We start from the raw sequence: 25,598 nt of genomic DNA, 5'->3' as shown, positions 1-25,598 counted from the left end.
CATAACTCTAGCTGAAGTCAATAGAAGTTGCAGGTGTTCAGCACCTGTGAAAATCATGCCCTATTTTCAGTGTTTAAAATTGGGCACCTACAAGAGTGGATATTTAAAGAAAATATCGGCCAGAGTACCCTTATGCCTCAGTGAAAATAACTATGTAAAGTGTAGCACTAACAAGTTCCTTTTAGAATTTAGATTTACATGATAAAAAAGCCTACCACCACATTTTCTTACAACTTTATATAGTAAAGCCTCCTCCAAAAATAGTTTTGCTAACAAATTCATGTACAGACATAAACTGAATGACAGCATTGTGGCACAAAAGTCCCATTTTGACTGTAATGTTATAAACTTTATACGCCACAAAACCACCAAACTATACGGCATGATTGGTACTCTCCGGGGGTATGTCTACACTACCCCGCTAGTTCGAACTAGCGGGGTAATGTAGGCATACCGCACTTGCTAATGAAGCCCGGGATTTGAATTTCCCGGGCTTCATTAGCATAAGCGGGGAGCCGCCATTTTTAAATCCCCGCTGCTTCGAACCCCGTGTAGCGCGGCTACACGGGGCTCGAACTAGGTAGTTCGGACTAGGGTGCCTATTCCGAACTACCGGTACACCTCGTTTCACGAGGAGTACCGGTAGTTCGGAATAGGACCCTAGTCCGAACTACCTAGTTCGAGCCCCGTGTAGCCGCGCTACACGGGGTTCGAAGCAGCGGGGATTTAAAAATGGCGGCTCCCCGCTTATGCTAATGAAGCCCGGGAAATTCAAATCCCGGGCTTCATTAGCAAGTGCGGTATGCCTACATTACCCCGCTAGTTCGAACTAGCGGGGTAGTGTAGACATACCCTGGCTAAGGGAGTTCCAGAACTTAAACAGCAGATTGTGACTGTATATCAGGACTAGGCTGTACTCCTAGGCTACGTCTAGATTGCATCCCTTTTTCGTAAGAGGGATGCAAATTAGACGTATCGCAATTGCTAATGAAGCGGGGATTTAAATCTCCCCCGCTTCATTTGCATAAAAATGGCTGCCGCTTTTTTTCGGCCCGGAGCTTTGCCGGGAAAAAGCACCAGTCTAGATGCGGATCTTTCGGAAAATAAAGCCTTTTCCGAAAGATCCCTTATTCCTCTTAAAATAAGGGATAAGGGATCTTTCGGAAAAGGCTTTATTTTCCGAAAGATCTGCGTCTAGACTGGCGCTTTTTCCCGGCAAAGCTCCGAGCTGAAAAAAAGCGGCAGCCATTTTTATGCTAATGAAGCGGGGGAGATTTAAATCCCCGCTTCATTAGCAACTGCGATACGTCTAATTTGCATCCCTTTTACGAAAAAGGGATGCAATCTAGACGTAGCCCTAGGGTGTGGAGGGCACTTGATAGAGCACCACTACATTGTCTATATCTTTCTATTCATATGTACATTCAACCAAGGGCTCAATGATCAGTCTTGTCATTCTGCATGCAATCCTTGGAGTTTATGGTACATGAAAAAAACGGGACCTGCTTTAAAAATGTTATAACATCAAGAACACATACTGAATTCCACAAACGAATACATGGCCTGTGTTATGCAGGAAATCAGATGGATGATTTCAATGCTCCCTTCTGGCCATAAAAACCTCCAAACCTATGAATTTATGACCAAACTACAAAAAAAAAAAAATCACTCACCTTCCAGTGCTGAGCATTTTATAAATGCTCACATAGATTAAATAAGGCTGGGGTACATTTTGAGAACTCTTTAGGGATTGCTCACTTTATTGAAGGTCTAACCTCTCTCACTCCACAAAACACCACTTTCCATTTCAATGTCATGCCCCAACATGTGCTCTGCTGAAAATCAATGACTACAGAAATGTAGGGCCAGATGCTCAGCTGGTGAATGGGGCTATACTGATTTACAAAGGCTGAGAACCTAAAGTCTCCCTACAAAGTAAATCCTAGTTCCCTCCTGCCCTCAGTGCTGTTCCCTTATTTCACACCATGTTCCTTTGTAATAGTCTTAAATTAGGATACAAGATTTTTTTTTAAATGATTGAGTTTTTTACTATGAACTTTTATCTCATGGTTCTATGGGAAAGACAGTCATTATTATTTATTAATGAATTAACATCTGACAAGTTCTCTATTAAGCCACCATAATTCACTGAAGGATTGATGAAATAAACTTCTCTCTCCCACCTTCCTCTCCTCCTGCTAGCCTCTGGCCCTCTCAGGCTATGTCTAGACTGCAGGCTTCTTTCGGAAGAAGCTTTTTCGGAAGAGATCTTCTGGAAAATCTTCTTTCAAAAGAGAGCATCCACACAGCCCAAGCACATCGAAAAAGTGATCTGCTTTTTCGAAAGAGAGTGTCCACAATGAATGGACTCTATCTCGCATTTAAGCTGTGATTACTCTGGATGGAGTGGCCATCAGGGCACCTTTGCTTTTTCCTCTTTCCTCTTCTTTCAAAATAACTCCCTCTTCCCCGTCCACACACTCCCTTTTCCAAAAGAGCTCTGTCAGAAAAAGGCTTCTTCCTTGTAGAATGAGGATTACCAATGTCAGAAAACCTCCTCTGTTCTTTGATTGTCTTTTGAAAGAACGCAATTGCAGTTTTCCAAAAAAAAACCTCTGTAGTGTAGACATACCCTCATTGAGTAGTGGCAATTTGATACCAGAGGTCGATCACCATTCCCTCGCTTCTTTCTTGCCTCCCACACTCAACTCATTGGAATACTGCAGTACTATTTCGTTAAATGAATCAGCTGATTAAAGGAAGCCTACAGATAGTCATACTAGAAATGATACACTGGAAGGGTATATAAAGTAGATAGATAAAACAGATTACAGCAGATGTGCTTTCTGCAAGGGACATTAGCGTACACGTGTCTCAAGGAATGTCACACAAGGAATGTATTTTAGTTTTACCTAGTGTGAGAGTTGAAGGCAGACGAAAGATTTCCAGTCTTGCTCTTTTGATCTCTGGTGGACAAAGAAGTGCCATCACCTCAACTAATTCACTCTCCACATCATAAAATGCAGAAAGGCCTAGAACTTCATTACTCAACACTGAAAGCAGATGGAGATCAACATTTAAACCAGTTAGTGCATCAAGTTGTATTTGTTCCTGTTGGGATCCCTTGGGAAGGACAATAATGATTCTGAACATGACATAACATAATCATAGTGCATTGCATTTAAGTGACTTTATTTAAATTGAGAAAATCAGCACAGTTGGAAACTGATTTTCAAAAATACCAAATACCCACAATTCCACCTGAAGTCAGTGGGTGCTGCAGATGCTCACTACTTCTGAAAACGAACACACAAACAGGCTTTTCACTCCACAGGGAAGTTTGAGACTTAAGCTGATCTTATAGATTAAGCAACCTGAAATTTTAGCAAATTTCTGCTGCTGATAATCACTGGGTAAAATGTAACAAGGCATGGAAAAGGTCAGCCATTCACATTTGGACTGATCATGCAAATTTTGAAATTATACCAGGAGATACTATTTTAGACCAAATCTAATTCTGAGGGATATTGCAATCAATGAAACTCTGTATATGATCTGTTCAAAGGCCACCATGGAATTCAAATTAAATTAAAACACCGCCATAATGCATTTTAGGCTCAAAATTAAGACACGGATACACACCATTAATAATATTAATACCACCAATGGGTTATATACATAACAAGTTTCAACTCTCAGAAGGATCCTTTTCATGAGTTAAAGGAAATTTCATCTGCCACTTAGAATTAATTGCTCATTTACACCCAAGAAGGTTTTAAGCACCTGCTTAAATTGAAATACATGCTTAAGTTCGGGACTATCAACAAAAAAAGTTAACAGGGCAGTTTGCAAAGTGCTGTGTTTGCTAATTACCTATGGCTAACTCTGATTAAAAAAATTTCCTTCATAGCAAAAGAAAAAGTACAGCAGGCAAGTCGATATTAGGGTGAGGTCACCTGAGCCTGTACATTTCAGCTTAATGCATGAATGAAGCAAAGCATTAAATCAGAGTTTGATACTGAAGTAAGAGCATTAGGCTTAGAGCTATTTTCATCGCTGGATGAATTAGACTTGGCTATTAGCATTTGAGAATAGTGGTTACAGCATTTACACATTGCATATTTGTAGTCTTCCTCTATCATTTTGTCTTCTTCGGAATCAATCATTAACACTTACAGTTTCACCAGTCACCATGTTAAAGTGATGTAGGACAGGCCTGCAGCATACTGCTCAGTACTTGGACAAAGGATAGGCAGACTAGCTATCAGTCCCAGTCCCTCACTTATTGGATCAAAAGGGGCTGGGAGTGCTTTGCTGGCACCATTCTCAGCTTCTTGGGCAAGAAATTGGAGCAAATGCTTTATTCTGCTCATCGGTAATTCCTCTGGCCTATGATGCGGAACCCATACTGTTGGGAACCAAAATTAGAGGGGGGCAAAAAGCCAGGGCCAGACCAAACTAAGCAGGAAAAAGATTTTCATACAGAATTCTTCAGGGAGAGAGGCTGGCAGAGAATCACATACACTTGGTTGGTGCCCTAAAACAACACTGTCAGGATGCTCAAGGTTTATGTCTGAAGTTGAAAGTGCAGTACATGTGCACCCCATGGCAAAGATGTCTAGGTTATGGAGAAACTCTCAGAGTACAGGATTTAAGACTCCAGTGAACACTGTCATTGAATTGTATCTATTAAAGTGTATTCGTTCAGAAGAATGTTATAGTTTGATATGGTGCCAAACACAAAGGAGGATTGCACATCAGAGATTGTTGTCAATTGTCATAAAAAAGGGAAACAAATATGACAAAATTGCATTTATTAGGAAAAAATACAGAGCACTACATAAAGAAGTGAAGTCACTAGCATTGCAATCCTCCATCCCAATTCCATCCTTGTATTAAACACTTTAATTTCTACATAACAGCATATATTAAATAAAAGCTTTAGAAATCAATTTTGCCACTATTCAAAACTATTACTAAAGGCACCTAGTGAAAATACAATATTGCATATTAGAATATTATATTCTGTTGCATATATTACCTAAGTATCCAAGAACCTGGAATAACTTTGAAGGTCGGGCATCTAAAATAAAGATATGTCCTTCTGAAGCTGCAGTTATGAGGTACTGACCACTCTGATCATATCTAGACAAAACAGAATTCCACTTAAATACAGTTTTTGCCCATGGCACCCTAATTGCAGTGTTCCACTTGATACAATTTAAAACAAAAAGCTAAGTTGTGCTCTGAGTTGTACTCATGTACCCCAATTGGTTTCACTGGGGCTCATGCTGTAACATATTTAGCCTGTAGGATTTTCTCAGCTAGGACCTGACCTAAAGCCTGCTGAAATCCACGAGAGGCTTGGCTATTTACTTCAGTGGGCTTTTGATGTAAATCTAACAATATTGCACAGTAAGTTATCTGAGTTACATTATACAGTCTTTCATGCCTTTTAGTTCACCTTTTGCAGACTTCTAATCAGGCTTCATATTCCACATGCTCTCTGTCCTTCTATATATTGATACACTTTCAAAATCTATTACTCAATATGTGAATTCTCAATGTTTTATCTTGGAGAAGATAATGAAGAGATGACATCTGATCTCTCAAATAATAGGTTTGTTAACATATTCAATATCAATCCTATTTATTAAAATATTAAAGAAGATTAACGATTACCTCTAGTGATCACTATTAAATGCTTACAATTATTGAAATCCAGCAATATAAATGCCCCTAGAGCTAACTGCATAGGAATAATCACATTTGTTACTGTTAACAAAAATAACAAATAGTAATAGAAACATTCATCATGTGAGAAGGAATAGCTCAGAGCTTTAAGAATCAGATTTGAGATGTCTCCATTTCCTAGACCCATCGGTACTACTCATTGCAGGACTGACTAACCCTTCATCCTCCCAAGTTAGATACACTGAGTTCCATGTACCAGTGTGTGTGTGTGTACGAGGGGGTGTCTGTCAGATAGGACCTTATGAATGTATATCCTTCCTGCACTTTGTGCCATTTTTCATAAGATTATGGGTTTATTCCATTGCCTTCAGCAAAGTGCTGCCTCACCTACTACGATGATTCTGCATAGTTGTTAGCCTGCTTGCTGTTCGACAATGAATGTCTGTAGTTGTAAACCAATTTTGGATCCTTCAACACAATGAGCCCCAGAGCATGTGATATTGTCATTCCTTATTCTTTTCATGAACCTACTCCACAATGTCTCATCTGACATACACAACTCTGTACTAGAACATGCAGAAAAGAGCACGGAGACTTTCAATGCACACATTTTTCAGCCTACCTGCTGACTGCTCCTCTACTACTATGTACTTACTGCAGATGGTGAACAGGTAAGTTGGAAAGAAGAACTCTATGAACCACACGTGGTGTTTCAACTGTGGTAACATCAATGAAATAGACATGACCTGTTTTAGTCCCCACAGCAACACTGCATGAGGAAGGGCAGCAAACCATAGCAGTCACCTAGTTAAACAGTAACATGCACTTAATTTGTATCGCAGCATCTTATTATACAACTTTCTCTATTATGTAAAGTTCCCTCAAAATCAGTAAAATAGCAAAAAGTGATCAAAGAAAATAAGACTTTGACTTCAGTAGGCAGGCCCGGCCAAAGAGTTCACCAGGCCCAAGGCAGCACTCAGTGTCTGGCTGAGCCGCACGGCTTCTAGTCAGGGCAGCGAATGAGCGGCCAGGTGGGCAGAGCTAGGCAGTGCGGGATCCTGAATGTGCGGGGGTCCAAGGCAACCACCTCGCCTGCCTTGCCCAAAGACTGAGCCTGTCAGCAGGGTCACAGAAAAGGTCCATAAAAACATTATGCACTTTGCCCCCAGGAAATCACTACTAGATCCTTAAAGCCCATTTCCATTCTTATCCCAAGGTCTATACACTCAAGCTCCTGAATCAGATCAACAATTAGTCAGTGTTCTTCTAAATGGATCAGAGAGGTTGGCTGATGAGAAGAGATGGTCCGAAAAAGTTTTGACATCCTATGAAATACTTTGAAATTTTAAAATAAAAAATGTCATCCCAACTCAGAACCACAAGAGCATAATATGCCCAGCAATTCCAGTCCAGAAAAGCAAATGACTGGGGGTGCTTCTACACAGCACCCTAAACTCGAAACAAGATATGCAATTTGCACTACGCAAATTGTGTATCTTATTTTGAAACGATTTCAAAATAGCTTATTTTGAAATCTGGTGCATCTACAGAGTGCCAAATTTCAAAATAACGTGCTATTTCAAACCATCTCTTATCCCTCATGTAACAAGGTTTACCGGGAAGGTGAAATAGCACGCCTGTTATTTCAAAAAATATTTCAAAATAACGGGAGGCTTGTGTGGATGCGGGGTAGCTATTTCGGGATACTTCTGGTATCCTGAAATAGCTGTGCAGTGTAGATGTACCCTGGGACTCAAATCTATGCCACCTGTATAGTAGTCCAATACATTAGTACAAGGCTGAATATGCAACAATTTAGTTGAGATTTGAAGACCCTTTTAATGCAAAACACAAAAACAAAGTTGTAAAATATGAAACATTTTAAAATCAAAATTGTAGCCAAGGAGAGGGGTTTGGTGCATCATTAATAGTGACCAGATAGAGTTCTAAAGGACAAATAGTGTAGGCAAATAACTTAATATTCTGCCCAGTCAGTAGATTATTTGTTAGTTTTTGTAGTGAGTGAAGTAACACTTTTCTTGGAGCAGTTTCTGTAAATGGGTAAACTAACAGTTCATGCAAGGAGTTTCCTAGTACAATCAAACCATCAGACTGTTTGCAAGAGTCAAGGACTATTGGGGCAAAGATGGTATAGAGTTTAAATTAAGTATCTGGGGAGAACTATAATGCTGATTCAACATTTTTAAATTAAAGGTGAATGGTAAAGTTGGTTGGCTGCTTTGTTTTTTAAAGGCCAAAACTCTTTTATTGTTTAAGGTTTCAAAAAAGTCAAAATAACCATTGTTAAAACATAATTATCAATTAATTGTATTTTAATAAAGTTGCTGCCTTAAAATTCTAATGAAGTGGGACTGGAGACTTCTTTTTTCTGACAGAAAGCATAAAATCAAGTATGAAACAAAGACCTGAATTCAAAGCTAAATTATATCATTCTTTGGTTATCAGCAAGAATTTTGGTTACTCTTTGCAAAGAACAGCATTTCTTTTGGTTAATAAAAATGCCTTCTAAAGTGTCATGAAATCCAGAGAGGTTTCTTTATGCATAGAAAGTGTTTTGATCTGAGAATTATTAAGGCCCTGATCACTAAAGACCACGTGCAAAGGTTTTTGTCTCAAAGCAAATATGAAGCCTTTATTGCAAATCACCATCTGGGATTTATATCTTAATTAAAATAAAAAAATATTATAATTTTCTGTCCAGTGACCTTCTTGGTAAAGACTATAATGGAAAAGCTCATATGAATGGTGGCCAAGGCTAGAATACTGCTGAAGAATAGCTTTCAGATTTCAGATATTCAGCAGGAGTCAAGTGAAATGCATTAGCCATTTGGCTACTAAGGTAATTCAACACAGTCCATAAAGTCCCCATATTTTACAGATGGGGAAACTAAGGCACGGAGCAGTGAAGTGACTTGCCCAAGGTCATCCAGCAGGACAATGGCAAAGCAAGAAATAGAATCAAGATCTCCTGAATTTCAGTTTAGTACTTCATTCATTAGACTAAACTAAACCTGAAGAGACTTCGGGTTTTTTGCAATGGAGGATCCTGGGAGGCAGTACAGAGCTGAATTGGGTGAAATTAATGAGATATATTATAACAACCAACATTTTAGAAATTATTTTCTTTAAAACATAAAAAAATGGCCATCTTTGTAGTTATAGGACATCAGTATAAGATTCCTGAATCCAGGAGATCTTTATGATCCACTGGGCTTTTCAGAAACACATTTTCAGCACTATTAAAATGGTAAATCAACAGCATTTTGCTTAATGACTTTCCTTGATTTAAACCTAAATTTCCAATAATCTGTACCTCTGAGTTCAAGCAGAGCTTGCTGATGAAAGTTCCGTCTTCCAGCAGCCAAACATGCACTTCCCCTGAAATTGCTACAGACTGATAAAAAAAAAGAGATTGATTAAAGCGGGGAAAAATGGACAGGAAGTGGCCAGTGACTTTCTACAGAAAACAAACCAGGATGATGAGTGGGCATAGCAAGTAAAGAGATGCTGGTTTATTTCTAAATTATCACAGCAGCTCATACACAGGGCTGCTAGTCAAATTCCTTTAGGTTTGCATCTATATTGGGAAAATTTGTAAGCATTTTTACACCAACAATGCTACAGTGATGGTGCTTAGAACAAGATTAGATAATGTACTGGTAATGTATGTGCCTGATCTACACTAGCACTTCCACCTCTGACATTTAGCTGGCAGTGTAGAAAAATGCTCATAATTTTTCCAGTAAATATGCCTGAAAAAGAGGACTTGGTCTTTGGAGATTTATGTCAGCACCTTGCATCTAATTATTTAAATCTTCAGAGAACTGTACAATATTAAGTAAGTAACTCTCATTATTCCCCTAGGCAGCATTTACTAAAAATGAGGAGACTTACACAACTGATTCCTCAGCACCTCAAAGCTTCTTTATGCTGGCTCTCTGGGGACTTCCCTCACAGGTAAAAAAAACAATGTAGCTGGCTGTACACTATCTCCTGGAAAAGTCATTCTCACAAGCAGAATGCAAGTGTGTTTTCAAGATGAAACAGGCATGTCCATGGCACTGCTATCCCCTGGGTATGGAAAATTCCCATGGGATATGTGGATGGCTGGGCACAGGGCTTGTCTACACGGATGAGCTGTGTGGCAGTTGCCCCTTTAAAATGCTGCCTCCATGCATTTCAAAGGGGCAGCTGCCATGGAGCCTGGGGTCAGCTGGGGACTCCCAGCAAAACCTGGGCTCCCCACAGCATTTCCCCAGAACCTAGGATCAGCTGGGGACTCCCCAGCTGATCTCGGGCTCCTAACAGCACGCAGAGTAAGCATGTGAGTCTCTCGCTGACCCCAGGCGCCATGTCTTTGAAATGCACAAGAGCCCCTACTGGGGACTCTTGTGCATTTCAAAGCAGGCACGCTGCATGCAGCCCAGAGTCAGCGGGACTTCCTGCTGGCCCCGAGCTGTACACTGAGTTCTGCATGTACCTACTAGGGGCTCCTGTACATTTCAAAGGAGGAATGCAGATGTGCCTATCAACTAGTGAATGGAAATTCCATCAACTAGTCAATTAACCGCATTTTAACATCCTTAATACAGGGTTACTTTTCCATGGCCACAGAGTGAATCAATAGGATAATCCATTTGAGAATTTAGCAATTGTTCACTTAGCCACACTTCAAAGAATGCAAGGCTAGAATCCATTCTCAGTTATACTAACCTAGACCTGGAATGCTCATGTTAATGGAGTTACTCTGGATCTACACTGATATAACTGATATCACAATATGAGCTCCAGTTTCTGCAGCACATTGGCTTCTATGCTATGTAGGTCTCCACAGCAGTATTTCAGTTACTATTATTTCTACTGAAGATAATCAGTATTATACACAACAAAGGAAACAGTTCCTCACCACACAATACTTGTTCCCTGGAGTAAGAAAATCAGCTGACAGGAAATGATCATTGTATGCATCTAGCAGCTTGATGATTTCCTCATTGTGAGAAGTTTTGTAGATATAGACTGATCCCTAACAAATACAATTGATAATACATTATTTGTCTATAAAATATATAATAAAAGTCCTCAATTGCATCAACAAAATTTTTCTTAAATTTGCTCTTTAAACTATTACAAATGTCCCTGAATTGAAGAGAAAAACTCAGATTATGTAAATCAATGTATTCCCCTAAAGTGGACCATTCCAGAAAAAAGCTGAAACAAAATTGAAGCAAATTCTATTTTTTAATTTCATTTAAAGAACTAATAAAACAGTTTAAAATAAAATAAAATAACATAAAATGCCCTCAAAAAGATTTATAGCTGAATATCGCAAAGCATTTGGGAAACATTTATTAATTAACCCTGTGAAGCAGTGATGCAATATTATAATTATTTTTAAAAAAGAAAAATCAGGCACAATGAGAAGTGTGAATGACCATAGTCACCGTGCCAGTGCTAGGAACAGAACCCAGAAATCCTGACTTGCACACTCCTGCTCCATCCTCTTATCCAGAATATTTTCTTCTTTCTCTACTGTGCTATAATGGTTTTCACATTAAAAATATCAAAAGTGTTGTAGAATTAAAAACAACAATTAAAATTATTCAAGAACTAGAAGATAGAAGAACTAGAAGAATTATTCAAGAACTAGAAGACTTCTCTGAAGAGAATTTGAATTTTCTTCTATTTCTTTTCTGAAGGAATTGAATTATTCCCTTAGGCCTCAATGCTGCGCAGATTTATGTACAGACTTCAATACTTTGATAAGACCAGTAAGTCTCAGAATCATACATGAGAGTCAGGAAACTATATGGTGCAATCCAGCATCGTCAGAAGTCCATTGGTTTGTGCGTCACTCACACACACACACACACACATTAGGCCAAACTCACCTCTGTTGTAATGCCCTTGACTTTAGTGGGGTTAACTAGGAATGGATTTAGCCCCAGTGATATGAAAAGTATCACGCACTGACATGGGCACCTCATTAAATAATACTGTACCTTGTATGTTTCTACTAATAATGTGTTGTAGTCAGGGGAGAAAACCAGACTGGTTATTGGTTCGGCTACATCAAAGTAATCATCCACCTGATAGTATGAGCCTTTGATTTGGTAAACTTGCACAATACCATCCTAAACAGGAAAGATACATTTGAATGCAGATCAGATCTAGACCACTTATCCTAACTAGTTACAGCAAAACTGCACTGTGTGAATTTTTGAGACACCCTGTGGGAACAGATGGTATACTTCCACTGATATCTGTCACTGTTGGTCTTGTCCATGTGAATAGGACACCTCAACTGAAATACTGCATGATGCCAAAAATGAAGAGAAACTAACAATTTTTTTTTAAATCTAGGCTTAAAAATAATTCACATTTAATTGCAATGGGTCAGATTCCGTTATTAGTTGCACTACAGGTACGTCTATATTGCAACACTATTTCAGGATACTGGAGTATCCTGAAATAGCTATCCTGTATCTTCCCACAAGCCCATTATTTTAGGAAGTTTCACAATAGCGCTTTATTTAGAAATTTGGTGCTGTGTAGACAGTGCTAAATGACAAAATAAGCTATTCTGAAATAGCATCAAAATAAGTTACGCGTTTTGCATAGCTCAAAGTGCGTATCTTATTTTGAATGACGGTATGTGTAAATGCACCCTACGTGTCCTCATTTGATTTCAGTGAGATCGCACAGGAGTAATATAAACAGAATTTAGCCTACTGTGTTTTTGTTACAGAAAAACCAAGACAGCTTAGTTAAGTTCTGTCATACATAAAGGCAGATTGGACTTTGGAGCATAATGCAACTGAGCCAATATCTTGGACGTTCTCTTTCTCCTCTTCCATTCACTGTCCACCCTAATTCTCTCCTATCTATTTACCACTCTGTAAGAGCTCTTCGACAGAAAGCTACCTATTGTTAAATGATGGGAGCTTAATCTCTACTTGCTTGTAAGAACTATGAAAAAAGGATTCTTCCCTCCAGATTTGTTGTCCCTAATCATAAACAGAAAAATATTACAACACTAGAGAGATATTTCCAGGTTCTACAGCTCTTTGCTTCTCACTTCTGCACGAGCTAGGGGTTCTGCAAGCACATTTCACTGGACTATGTTTTGTTTTGGGTTTTTCCACACGAGGCCTGGTTCAGGGAATGAGGGATGCCTTACAGTTCCAGCTGCATAGAGTCCATTCTTATGATATGCCATGGCAAGCAGGACAGGTTTTTGTGTCCTCTTTCTGTGTTCTGCAAAAGCAAAAACAACATAAAACAATGTTTTTAAAAAATGGCTTAGCTCTTAGTCTCTCATTGAATGTACTGCTTGTGAAAGATGAGACTGACAACCTTGGAGGGGGGGGGAACTCCACACTCCCCAGCAATGCTTCTTTACCTTGATTTGAGAAAGATTGCACTTGTGGGAGAGAAAATAATTCAGAGAGCAGAAAGGTGTCAGCTGTAGCTGTGGCTTCTGTGATGTGGACATCTGTCCACCGCACAGTGAACTGAGATTATCAATTTATTTTGAATAGGCCACTATACAGTCACCGAGAAAAAACAGATTTGTTTCAAGATTCCCAACAGCAATTGCAAAAGAACAACTAATACAAGGCTAGTGCTATAGAACCAACACATCATTTCTAAACCAAATGTAGGGGCCCGAGTCTGATCTGACATCACTGTAAATAAGAACGAAGACAAACAGGACCACTGACAGGGGAGGAGGTGGGCAAAGAGGACAACTCCTCCAGGGCCCAGTGATATTAAAGGGCCCAGAGCTCCCAGCAGCCGCCGCTGCTACTGCAACAACAGACAGAGCCCTGGGCTCTTTAAATCGCTGCTGGAGTGCTGCGCAGCATGCCCTGGGCAGCACTGATGGTTGCTGGGGGCGATGAAGTGTTGTCTGGGTGGCGCTGAGGGCTGCCTGACCCCAGCCCTGCCCCTTCCACCCAAGGCCCTAACCCTTCCAGAGGTGCAGTGCAGGACCACCCCACCTTGCCCAGAGGCCCGGCAAGGCTGTCAGCCCCACTGAACACAAACCAAATCAGTCCAGTTTCACTGTCCCTGCTACGGCTTTCAAAATGACTTTTCATTAGTTCCACCTGTGTTGATGATTTTTTGATGCAGATATCTGCTCTCGTGCCATTAAACGCTCTCTTACAGGCCACTACCATCAGTAGCCCTTTAGCCAGTGCTCTGCTTGGGACTGAGTTTATACTGATATGAATTATGACTCCCAGCAGCAACTGGTGCTGCCTTAAAAAAAAACCAATCGATTTCATGAAAACAAGTGAATACCTTCCTTTTTCAAGATGTCGTCAGAAAGAAGTGATAAGGAACGAAATTTTGTTTTCTTCTGTTCTGCATTAAAAAAAAAGAAAAATTAAAGCACAACTACATGGTATGTAGCTAATATGTGAATGTTGCATTGAGGGTGAGCCATAGTCTAGTCTACTGAACACAGAGCTGGGAATCATGAGACATGTTTTCTTTTCCTGTCTCTGCCAATTAATTCATCTGTGTGACTGTGGGCAAGTTGTTTCTGTGGCTCAGTTACCTCATCAATAAAATGGAAATAACAATCATAAAAATATAAGATTGGAAAGAAGACAGCTGATATGGTCTCGCCTGGAATTCTTATCAATAAACTGGCAAATACAACTTAGGTAGGGCTACTATAAGGTAGGTGCAGTAATGGCTGGATAACCATTCTCAGAGAGTAGTTATTAATGGTTCACAATCCTGCTGGAAACGTATAACAAGTGGGATTCCACAGAGGTCTGTTCTGGTACCGGTTCTGTTTAATATCTTCATCAACTATTTAAATATCATCATAAAGAGTACGCTTATTAAGTTTGCAGATGATACCAAGCTGGGAGGGGTTGCAACTGCTTTGGAGGACAGGGTCATAATTCAAAATGATCTGGACAAATTGGAGAAATGGTCTGAGGTAAACAGAATGAAGTTTAATAAGGACAAATGCAAAATACTCCACTTAGGAAGGAACAATCAGTTTCACACATACAGAATAGGAAGCGACTGTCTAGGAAGGAGTACAGGAGAAAGGGATCTAGGGGTTATAGTGGACCACAGGCTAAATATGAATCAACAGTGTGACACCGTTGCAAAAAAAGCAAACATGATTCTGGGATGCATGAACAGGTGTGTTGTGAGCAAGACACGAGAAGTCATTCTTCTGCTCTACTCTGCGCTGATTAGGCCTCAGTTGGAGTATTGTGTCCAGTTCTGAGCACCACATTTCAAGAAAGATGTGGAGAAATTGGAGAAGATCCAGAGAAGAGCAACAAGAATGATTAAAGGTCTAGAGAACATGACCTATGAAGGAAGACTAAAAGAATTGGGCTTGTTTAGTTTGGCAAAGAGAAGACTGAGAGGGGACATGATAGCAGTTTTCAGGTATCTAAAAGGGTGTCACAGGGAGGAGGGAGAAAACATGTTCTTCCTGGCCTCTGAGGATAGAACAAGAAGCAATGGGCTTAAACTGCAGCAAGGGAGGTTTAGGTAGGACATTAGGAAAAGGTTCCTAACTGTCAGGATGGTTAAACACTGGAATAAACTGCCTAGGGAGGTTGTAGAATCTCCATCTCTGGAGATACTTAGGAGCAAGTTGGATAGACGTCTATCAGGGATGATCTCTAGAAGGTACTGGGTCATGCCATGAGGGCAGGGGACTGGACTCAATGACCTCTCGAGGTCCCTTCCAGGCCTAGTATTCTATGACTCTATGAACCCCAATAGGTCATCTAGTCTAGTCCCTTCACTAAGGCTAGATTAAGAATTATTTAGCATCTACACCATGCCTGATGTCTCTGCCTACCATTTTGAGATGTATAGATGTAAATCAGTATGTATTCTAATGCACAGTGTTAGTGTTAATATTAGTATTAACTTAGATTCTCCCTTATTTGATTAATCTATGATAACTTCATGTTTTCTGTTATTTCCACTCCAATTCATCTGAAGAAGTGGATTTTACCCAAGAAAGCTCATGATTCTATATATTTTTGTTAGGCTCTAAGGTGCCACAGGACTACTTGTTGTTTTTAGAAGAACTTCATCTACCCCAAAAATGTTCAGGGGAAATGTAGCAGCTGTAAATGAATTGATTCAAAACATGCTTCATTTTGTTTTATTCAATGGGACTTCAGCATTGGGGCTGTGAATGACTTATTAGATAGTCAAAAGCTTATTAGATAGTCAACATGCTAGTCAACTAATCGCTTCCCCCCCTTGCTGCCTCTATCAGAAAGAGGAAGAAGGGGGGGGGGGGGAAGAGGAGAGACTACTTCGAAGCAGCAGCACTGTGTGGAGCCCAAGGCCAGACCCTGGGCTCCACAGGATGCTGCTGCTTTGAAACGCCGTGTGCAGCCCGGGCCCCATGCTGCACACAGCATTTTAGAAAACAGCACCACATGGAGCCCGAGGGCAGTTGGGGACTCCCCACTGACCCTGGGCTCCATGCAGCACTACCACTTTGAAACTCCACTTTGAAACGCAAATTGCATTGACTATTCAATTACACAATTAATCTAAATTTAACAACCCAATTCAGCATGTGCTTGAAGTTGAGGCTGTAATTAAGAGCTTTGCTAAGTAGAAAAGGTCTTAATTGCATACTATATTTTAAGTTAAGAACTTTGTGTTTTGGAACCTAAGAGCATACAACACCACCGCACAATAGTTTAGAACAGGAAGCCATCTGAAACCCCGAAAGTTGGCACCTACTGAATTGAGAAATCACAAACTTTTCTTGGAGACTTCCAAATACAAGTTGTACCTCCCGGTCTGGCACCTTTGGGACCTGGTTGGTCCTGAACTAGGTTATCTGCCAGACCAGAGGAAGTCAATGTTGGCCCTGCTCCGCTGGCAGCAGTGACCAAGCAGGAACTGGGGGGAGGGTGTTCTTGAGAGAAGATCTTGAGAGAAGAGGCAGGGTGGCTGTGCTCCTGCTTGAGAACACGCACATGGATGTCAGACTGCAGTTGTTGCTGGTCTATGAAAGTCCAGACTGTAGAGGTCCAACCTATACTTATCTTGCTTGAGTTATGATAATGCCCAGATCGCAGGTAGGGGATTAACACAGCACTTTTTGTTAAAAAAATAAATCAGTGATAACCCTCCATATCTGGATTAATCACCACACTTTAAGTGAGGTACAGTATGATGCTATTCCCCCATATTTTATGGAAATATGTTTTGAATATGAATATGGATAACTTGAATATGTGTTATGCAAAACAGGGCAAGTAACCTATCATTCAAGAGCCTGTAATCCCTTTAATATGTATATTCTATTTGTGTGCACATATCATACTTGTAGGTAAAGTTAAAAATATTAAGTGGGAACCTGTTTTATTAATTCTAGGTTTTCTAATGAAAGCCATTTGTGGTAGTTGAGGGACTTACTGGCCCAGCGCTCAAGACAATGATTTGTAAGAGGGTTTGTTTTTCCTGTAAGCCCAAACTGTGGTTGATCCTACAAAGACATGTGTTCATGCCAACTGGTGCTTGAATCCATCTTAAATTTAGTATTTTTCCATGCAGACGGGAAGAAGTGAACAAAGTATTCCAGCCCTGGGAAATTCTATTTAAGGGAGGAATACCTCAAAAATGAGGAATAAGGGTTCTCATGCAAAAGGGTTTTTTTGTGCAAATCAGACCCATCTACACTGTGGTTTTTTGTGCAAAAACCTCTTCCACAAAAATTTACAAATGAAAGTGTGACATATGCTAATGAGCACTCCATTTGCATTTCCTCTTCTGCAAGAGAGGTGCAGTGTAGACATAGCCTAAGTCTGGCCTGCTAATGCTTTTACATCAGATCTGCAGGATTGTTAATGAGATCTGAGCTACCAGCAGTGTTGTTCCTTTTTAAGACCAAACAGCATTGAAGCATTTGTAATTTTTTTTTTTTTGCCAGAGGAAAGAGTGGTGAAAGGAAAAGGGAAGAGACCACATACAAAGAGATACATAGAATTTCTGTAAAAACCTTTCAGTGCACCTGTTTGTTACCTTTAGAGTCTTGTGGTTTGTAATAGAGACGAGAAGCTTTGAGTGACTCAACATTAGCTGCCAAAAAATGTCCCTCTTCACAGCCCATATAAAGATCAGATGTTGCAGTCCAGCAGTGGACAGTAGGGTGTACTGAAGGCTGGATGTCATCTTTAGGCTTCAATAAAAAAAAGCAAGCTTCAGTTAAAAGTGGCAAACATTTCTATTCATAAATATGGAGGTTCAGAGATTTTGTAGATCTAATGCATAACGCAGGGCTACTCAACATGTGGCCCATGGGCCGCATGCAGCCCGCGGCCTGTTCGTTTGCGACCCGCGGTGCAGTTTGGTTTATGCAGGGCTCAACACACAGCCCGTGGGTGGGTGCCAAAACAAAAAAGGAGTTAATACAATAGTCTTCTGTTGATATGCATTTTAGTAGTTAAATTCCTGGACTTTTATTGCTCATTGAAAGTGCTGTCATATGGGTGGAAATCGGGTGAATATTGCATTTTATTAATATCAGTAGAATTGACTTAAATGGGGCCTATGTGTTGTGTAGTCTTGCTTTAATCTTTGTATTCATGCCCATCAGTGTGAAAAAAGCTATTTGCATATATATTTGCATGTATATGCAACCACACTTAAGTTGCAGCCCTCAGCATGTGCTGTGAGTATCACTATGGGCCCCAGGGCTTCCAAAGTTGAGTAGCCCTGGCATAATACAAGGAAGATAATTTCATACACTTGCTTCTTCATTATGGAACCCAATAACTTGCATTTGACTAAATATCTTCCAGAAAGTGTCCAATATAGGTTCTTATTGTGTCTTTTCCACTAGAATTCAGAGCCCTTTTGTATCTGGTATCTTCTCCCTGTGAAGATACTTACACTCTGTAACCAAATCACCCCTCAGTCTTCTTTTTGGTAACCTACAGGCAGTCCCCAGGTTATGTACAAGATAGGGACTGTAGGTTTGTTCTTAAGTTGAATTTGTATGTAAGTCGGAACTGGCATCCAGATTCAGCCGCTGCTGAAACTGACCAGCGGCTGACTACAGGAAGCCCGACGCAGAGTTACTCTGCCCTGGGCTTCCTGGAATCAGCCACTGATCAGTTTCAACAGCGGCTAAATCTGGACGCCTGGGACAGAGCAGCTGGGGTGCTGCCGAGTAGGTCCCCGCAGCGCCCCACCTCAGCACTGCAGGGACCAACCCGGCAGCACCCCAGCTGCTCTACCCCAGGTGTCCTCAAGTCAGCTGCTGCTGAAACTGATCAGTGGCTAATTCCAGGAAGCCCGGGGCAGAGCAACTCTTACTCGGGCTTCCTGTAGTCAGCCACTGATCGGTTTCAGCAGCGGCTGACTTGGGGACGCCTGGGGCAGAGCAGCTAGGGTGCTGCCGGGTTGGTCCAGTAGCGCCGAGGAGCGGCACTGCAGGACCAACCCGGCAGTGCCCCAGCTGCTCTACCCCAGGCGTCGGCAAGAAAAGCCTGGTCTGCTGGGGGGGGGAGGACGCACTAGCTGCGCGCCCCCCCCCCAGCAGACCAGGGAGATGCAGGTGGCGGGACCGCCCAGACGCGCCGCGGTCCCGCCGCCCGCCTCCTCCGCGGCTTTGCTCCGCGTCTCCCTGGTCTGCTGGGGGGGCTCCCCCAGCAGACCAGGGAGACGAGGAGCAGCTTTTCTCGTCGCGGAGGAGGCAGACGGCAGGACTGCGGCGCGTCTGGGTGGTCCCGCTGCCCGTGTCCTCCACGGCTTTGCTCCACGTCTCCCTGGTCTGCTGGGGGGGGCCCCCCCCCAGCAGACCAGGGAGACGAGGAGCAGCTTTTCTCGCCCCGGAGGACGCGGGTGGTCCCGCAGCCTGCGTCCTTCGGGTGCGAGGAAAGCCCCGTTCGTAAGTACGGATCCGACCTAAGTCGGATCCATGTAACTCGAGGACTGCCTGTAATGTGATGGAGCTCTTTAAATAATCTCATGATAAGGATAAGTATCTCCAGTCCTTGAATTATTTTTGTGGCTTTTTTCTGCACCCTCTCCAGTTTTCCAATATGTTTTAAAAAAATGGGGGCAGTAGACCAGGATGCAATATTCTTTTACCAGCCTCACTGATGCTGTCCACAGTAGTAAATTCACCTTTCTACCCCTGCTCACTACTATCTTGTTTATACATCTAAGGATCACATAGCCCATTGGCCACACCATTGTCCTAGGTGCTCAAGGTGAGTTGTTTGTCCACTATAACAAAGGACCCCATATCAACTTGGGTGTCATAGGCTATGGGGGGTTGTGACTCCCCAAACAGACTGGCATGGCCGCATCCACATTCTGCCCCCAGGCACCCTCCTGTCTGCTTCCAGTTCCCATCCTGTTCTTCTGTGCCAAGAGGCTGGGGTAGGCAGGCAGGCTTGGAACAGTGCTTACAAGGCCTGGGGCTGGGGATACTGCACACTTAGCTCTAGGATTAGGGGTGCTAGGACCATGTTGCCTGCCTGGTGCTGCACGGCTGGGACTGAGAAGGCTCCATCCATGCTTTCTACCTGGTGCTCTGGAGCTGTGGGCACTGGGGCCAAAATGCTCACCCAGGATTAGAGGACTATGGGGAGGGCAGCTGCAGAGGAGGTTGCTTTCCACAACCTCCATAGGCCGTTTATTCCAGTGTTTAACCATCCTGATAGTTAGGAAGTTTTTTCTAATGTCCAACCTAAACCTCCCTTGCTGCAGTTTAGGCCCACTGCTTGTTCTATCCTCAGAGGCCAAGGAGAACAATGTTTCCCTCCTCCTTGTAAGACCCTTTTAGATACTTGAAAACAGCTATCATGTCCTCTCATTCTTCTCTTTTCTAAACTAAACAAGTCCAATTCTTTCAGTCTTCCCTCATAGATCATGTTCTCTAGACCTTTAATCATTTTTGCTGCTCTTCTCTGGATCTTCTCCAATTTTTCCACATCTTTCCTGAAATGTGGTGCCCAGAACTGGACATAAAACTCCAAGGCTATGTCTACACTGCAGGCTTCTTACACAAGAACTTTTGGTACAAGAGCATGTCCACACTGCCATGTTCTTTTGCGCAAGAGTGTCCATGGCAGTGTGGACGCTCTCTTGAGCAAGAAACCCCTGTTCACGTTCATACGTGCCTTTGTGTGCAAGAGCTCTTGCGCAAAAAGGCTTATTCCTTGTGAGGAAAGGAATAACTCTTGCGCAAAATGCCCTCTCTTCTGACGATCTACTGTAAACTTTCTTGCGCAAGAACGAGCTTATAGTGTGGACACTCTGCAAATTTTTGCACAAGAATGACTGTTCTTGTGCAAGAAGCCTGAAGTGTAGACATAGCGCAACTGTGGCCTAATCAGCACACAGTAGAGCGGAAGAATGACTTCTTATGTCTTGCTCATAACACTCCTGTTAATGCAGCCCAGAATCATGTTTGCTTTTTTTGCAACAGTGTCACGCTGTTGACTCATATTTACCATGTGGTCCACTATGACTCCTAGATTCCTTTCTGCAGTGCTCCTTCCTAGACAGTCGCTTCCCATTCTGTAAGTATGAAACTAATTGTTCCTTCCTAAGTGGAGCACTTAGCATTTGTCTTTATTAAACTTCATCCTATTAACTGTATGTTTTCCAGGATACAGTCCTGCATTCCAAGTAAAGCCTACATTTTTGTACCTACATGTATGCTCTTGCATTTGGCAGCATTAAAATGCGTTTTGCTTGCATGGGCACAATTCACCATGGCTATGTCTAGACTACAAGCCTCTTTCAAAAGAGAGCGTCTAGACTTCAACCATTTTTTTTTTCCGAAAAAATGAACTGCTTTTTTGAAAGAGAGCACCCAGGCAGTGTGGATGGTCTCTTTCGAAGAAGCCCTGTTTGCATTCAAGAATACAACATTTTTTGAAAGAGCACTTTCGAAAAAAGGCATTCTTCCTCATAAAATGAGGTTTACTGCGGTTGAAAAAACCGCCGCATTCTTTCGATTTAATTTTGAAAGAATGCGGTGGCAGTCTCGACGCAGAGGAAGTTTTTTCGAAAAAAGGCCACTTTTTTCAAAAAAATCCTGTAGTCTAGACACACCCCAAATGATTCAGATTGCTCCATTGGACTACCCTGTGCCCATCTCTGCCAGATTTCCTGTGCAAACTTGGGCAAGTCACTTAGAGTGGTGCTGAAATTTTCAGCAGGGATGCTGAAAGCCAGCCCCCTTACTACTGTCTGTGCCCCTCACCCTGCCAACTGGTGCTAGCAGTGCCCTGTCTCTGGGAGGAGGTACGTAGACATTGCTAAGTGGACCAAAGCTGGGGCCACAGCTGGCAGAGGTCCAGGAGCAGAGGCCCAGTTGCAGGGCCCTAAGAGCAGGGCCAGTGGCCAGGGAGTGGTGTGTGGCTAGCGCCCCAGTAGTATAGCCCTGAGCATGGAGTCAGTGGATGGAAACCGAGTCCCAGGTGCAATTCTAAATCCAGAATGGGACCATAAACTTGAATACTCGTGACAACAGGAAAGCACTCCCATTTGCTGTTTGCGTTGTAAGATTGTACAGTCATTCAGAAGCTTTCTAAAGCTTTGTTCCTTTAAATAGCACTCTCTAGAGGTAAAGTCCAGAATCCTCGACATAATACCTGATGGCATCTAACCATGTATGGTCACAAAGAGGATACATAAGAACATAAGAATGGCCCTTCTGGGTCAGACCAAAGGTCCATCCAGCCCCTAGTTCTTAATTTCACCAAATGAAATTAATAGGTAGCAGGTTTAAAACAAACAAAAGGAAGTTTTTCTTCATGCAGCTCACAGTCAATCTATGGAACTCCTTGCCAGAGGACATTTTGAAAACCAGAACTTTAACAGGGTTCAACAAAAGAACCAGATAAATTCATGGAGATTAGATCCACCAATGGCTATTAGCCAAGATGGGTAGGAATGGTGTCCCTAGCCTCTAGCAAATGCTGGGAATGGGTGACAGGAGAGGGATCACTTAGTGATTTCCTGTTCCCTCTGGGGCATCTGGTATTGGCCACTGTCAGAAGACAAGATACTGGGCAAGACAGACTTTTGGTCTGACCCAGTATGACTTTTGGTCTGACCCAACAATAGCCAATGCCAGGTGTCCCAGAGGGAGAGAATCAAACAGGTAATGATCAAACGATCTCTCTCCTGCCATCCATCTTCACCATCTGACAAACAGAGGCTAGGGACACCATTCCTTACCCATACTGGCTAATAGCCATTAATGGACTTAACCTCCATGAATTTATCTAGTTCTCTTTTAAACCCTGTGATAGTCCTAGCCTTCACAAGCTCCTCAGGCAAGGAGTTCCATAGATTGACTATGCTCTGTGTGAAGAACTTCTTTTATTTGTTTTAAACCTACTGCCCATTAGTTTCATTTGGCGGCCCCTAGTTCTTATATTATGGGAACAAGTAAATAACTTTTCCTTATTCACTTTCTCCACACCACTCATGATTTTATAGACCTCTATCATATCCCTCCTTAGTCTCCTCTTTTCCAAGCTGAAAAGTCCCAGTCTTTTTAATCTCTCCTCATATGGGACTCGTTCCAAACCCCTAATCATTTTAGTTGCCCTTCTCTGAACCTTTTCTAGTGCCAGTATATCTTTTTTGAGATGAGGAGACCACATCTGTACACAGTATTCAAGATGTGGACGTACCATGGATTTATATAAGGGTAATAAGATATTCTCCGTCTTACTCTCTATCCCCTTTTTAATGATTCCTAACATCCTGTTTGCTTTTTTGACTACCGCTGCACACTGCATAGACGTCTTCAGAGACATGCATGGTAACAAAAATCTATGTCTGGATACCAAAATTCAGGGTCTCTGTTATAAGAGATACTGAAACAGAAAATATCTTCTTGTGCAAGAAGGTTAAAAACTTTATACTGCTGCCCCTTTTGGGCAATACGTGGTTACAGTTCCAGCTACAATAACAGATTCTGAAGCATAATTAGAGCATGTGGATTTCCATAAATGTAAATATTAAGAATGCCCTTTCATCTGATTCAGACCCAGCAACAAAAGACATAAAAATCTTCTTTTCCTGTTGAATCCTTCATGTAGAATGTTTCCTCAGGACATAATAATCCTGCTCTGTTTGAATTCAATTGAAAAACTGACTTAAATTAGACATGTCCTTCTTGATTGAATGGGCATATGAGGTAACAGAGAGGAAAAAATCCTTTGACAAATACTAAATGAGACATTTGTGCTTTTCTGCAGATGAATTTTTGGATTTGATCCAATGGGAGGAGCTGAACAAACCACTTTCAACTCCAGAAGACCAAATGGGAGTTTTTATCTACAGCAGAGCACCGAGGCCCTAAAAGGCTAGAGAACAAAGTGACCACTGCAGTCCACTATTGGTAAATATTGCAATAGATGGTAAGGGAAGGGAGAAGGGAATTCCTTGGTGAGCACATTATCTTAATCTTCTGCATAAAGCCACTTAGGCTAGCAGATGTCCAAAGTCAATGCTGGGCTTACACACTGACAGACTTTATTGACTTGGATTGAGTAGCCTCCTTTATCAGTAGAAGCAACAAGGAGTCCTGGTGCACCTTATAGACTAACAGATGTATTGGAGCATAAGCTTTCATGGGCAAAGACCCGCTTCGTCAGATGCATGTCGCTTTTGCAGATCCAGACTAACACGGCTACCCCTCTGATCCTTATCAGTAGGTGTTTGAAAGCCTGTTGATGGTGGGTGGGAGGGAGGAGAGACAAGAAGGGGACAATTGCCCCAGGGCCTGGCAAGTCTAAAGGACCCAGGGCTCCCAGACACTGCTATCTCTACAGCAGCAGTGGAACCCAAAACCCTAGGCCTTTTAAATTACTGCTGGAGTGCCATGCAGCATGCTCCGTGCAGCCCAAAGAGATGGGGGGTACCGTGGCATGCTCCAGGTGGTGCTGAGGGATGGCTGCCCACGCCTTTCACCCGAGCCCCCGTCCTTTCCAGGAGTTCAGAGTGTCCCCAACTTGCCCAGTGTATCTGGAAGCTCCTCTGGGTGGATGTGAGACCCTTCCTATCCTGCAGAGGATACCAGTGCTCAACAAGCACCATTTCTTCTTTATGCTTCCAACTGAAGGCAGCCTTTGCTAACAATTTGCTAATTTAAGGAACTAGAAAGAAAATAGCCCCAAAAGGCAAAATTACAAGAAATGAATGAGGAAAGTGAGGACAACGTGTGTGATTCACCCTTTTGCATCTTCTGCAGTCACAATGGAACTGAAGTGTGTGGAGACCTCCCCCTTCTTCTTTTATAATCTTGAAATCTTCTGCAAGAGAGGGGGTGAATGACCACAATGGGCATAACTTGCTAGAAAAAAATCGGTAGCTTGATACCAGAGACACTATTTCTCACAAACAGGACAATGCAGAGATTACCTGAGGAAGAACTACAAGGTACTCCACTATATTTACCTTGGAAAGTTAATACAGGCTATGCCTGTCATGCTGGGATTTATCTAGGATTCTAGGTGTTTCAAACCTGATGCAATAAACAGTAAGCCACCTCCACAATTACAATCTGAATGCTACTAAGGGTTTCACAAACATTTCAGAGGAACTATCCCTCTTTTCTGAACTAGAAAAGTTTAATATGTTTTCCATTTATGAATTCTGATCATCTCTGTCAGTATCATTACAATCATATATAGTTTGTATTAGCAGTTAGATGTAGAGCTGTAATTACCCTGAATGTTTCTGCCTCGTCCCCTGCCAGCCCAGCAATGGCTGAAACTGGCAGCACAGGACCATAGTAGAGATCTTGGAGATCAGGATGTGAAAAAAACTCATCCCGGTTACACATCTGAGAGCCATCTTCAGCAGGGAGTCTGACAGGCCTGCAA

At 42.0% G+C, this 25,598-nt stretch overlaps 1 protein-coding gene across 3 annotated transcripts in view; it reads right to left on the bottom strand.

Moving 5' to 3' along the window:
- Positions 1-25,598, bottom strand: part of CFAP43 (cilia and flagella associated protein 43) — an 89,983-nt gene that overhangs the window by 50,645 nt on the left and 13,740 nt on the right. For 2 of the 3 annotated variants that reach the window (XM_075935526.1, XM_075935527.1), the window contains exons 5-14: positions 25,442-25,592; positions 17,758-17,914; positions 14,023-14,085; positions 12,896-12,972; positions 11,718-11,849; positions 10,625-10,741; positions 9,032-9,112; positions 6,350-6,498; positions 5,042-5,145; positions 2,913-3,053 (exon numbers count right to left, since the gene is read on the bottom strand). In XM_075935526.1, coding sequence (XP_075791641.1) covers positions 2,913-3,053; positions 5,042-5,145; positions 6,350-6,498; positions 9,032-9,112; positions 10,625-10,741; positions 11,718-11,849; positions 12,896-12,972; positions 14,023-14,085; positions 17,758-17,914; positions 25,442-25,592 — 1,172 coding nt within the window. The remainder of the gene's footprint in view (positions 1-2,912; positions 3,054-5,041; positions 5,146-6,349; positions 6,499-9,031; positions 9,113-10,624; positions 10,742-11,717; positions 11,850-12,895; positions 12,973-14,022; positions 14,086-17,757; positions 17,915-25,441; positions 25,593-25,598) is intronic. The other variant, XM_075935528.1, reaches the window with a different exon arrangement.

The sequence above is a fragment of the Pelodiscus sinensis genome, chromosome 8 (genome assembly GCF_049634645.1).
Source record: "Pelodiscus sinensis isolate JC-2024 chromosome 8, ASM4963464v1, whole genome shotgun sequence".
Taxonomy (NCBI): domain Eukaryota; kingdom Metazoa; phylum Chordata; order Testudines; family Trionychidae; genus Pelodiscus; species Pelodiscus sinensis.
The sequence above is the reverse complement of the archived record's forward strand: the minus strand, read 5'-3'. Positions and strand labels throughout refer to the sequence as shown.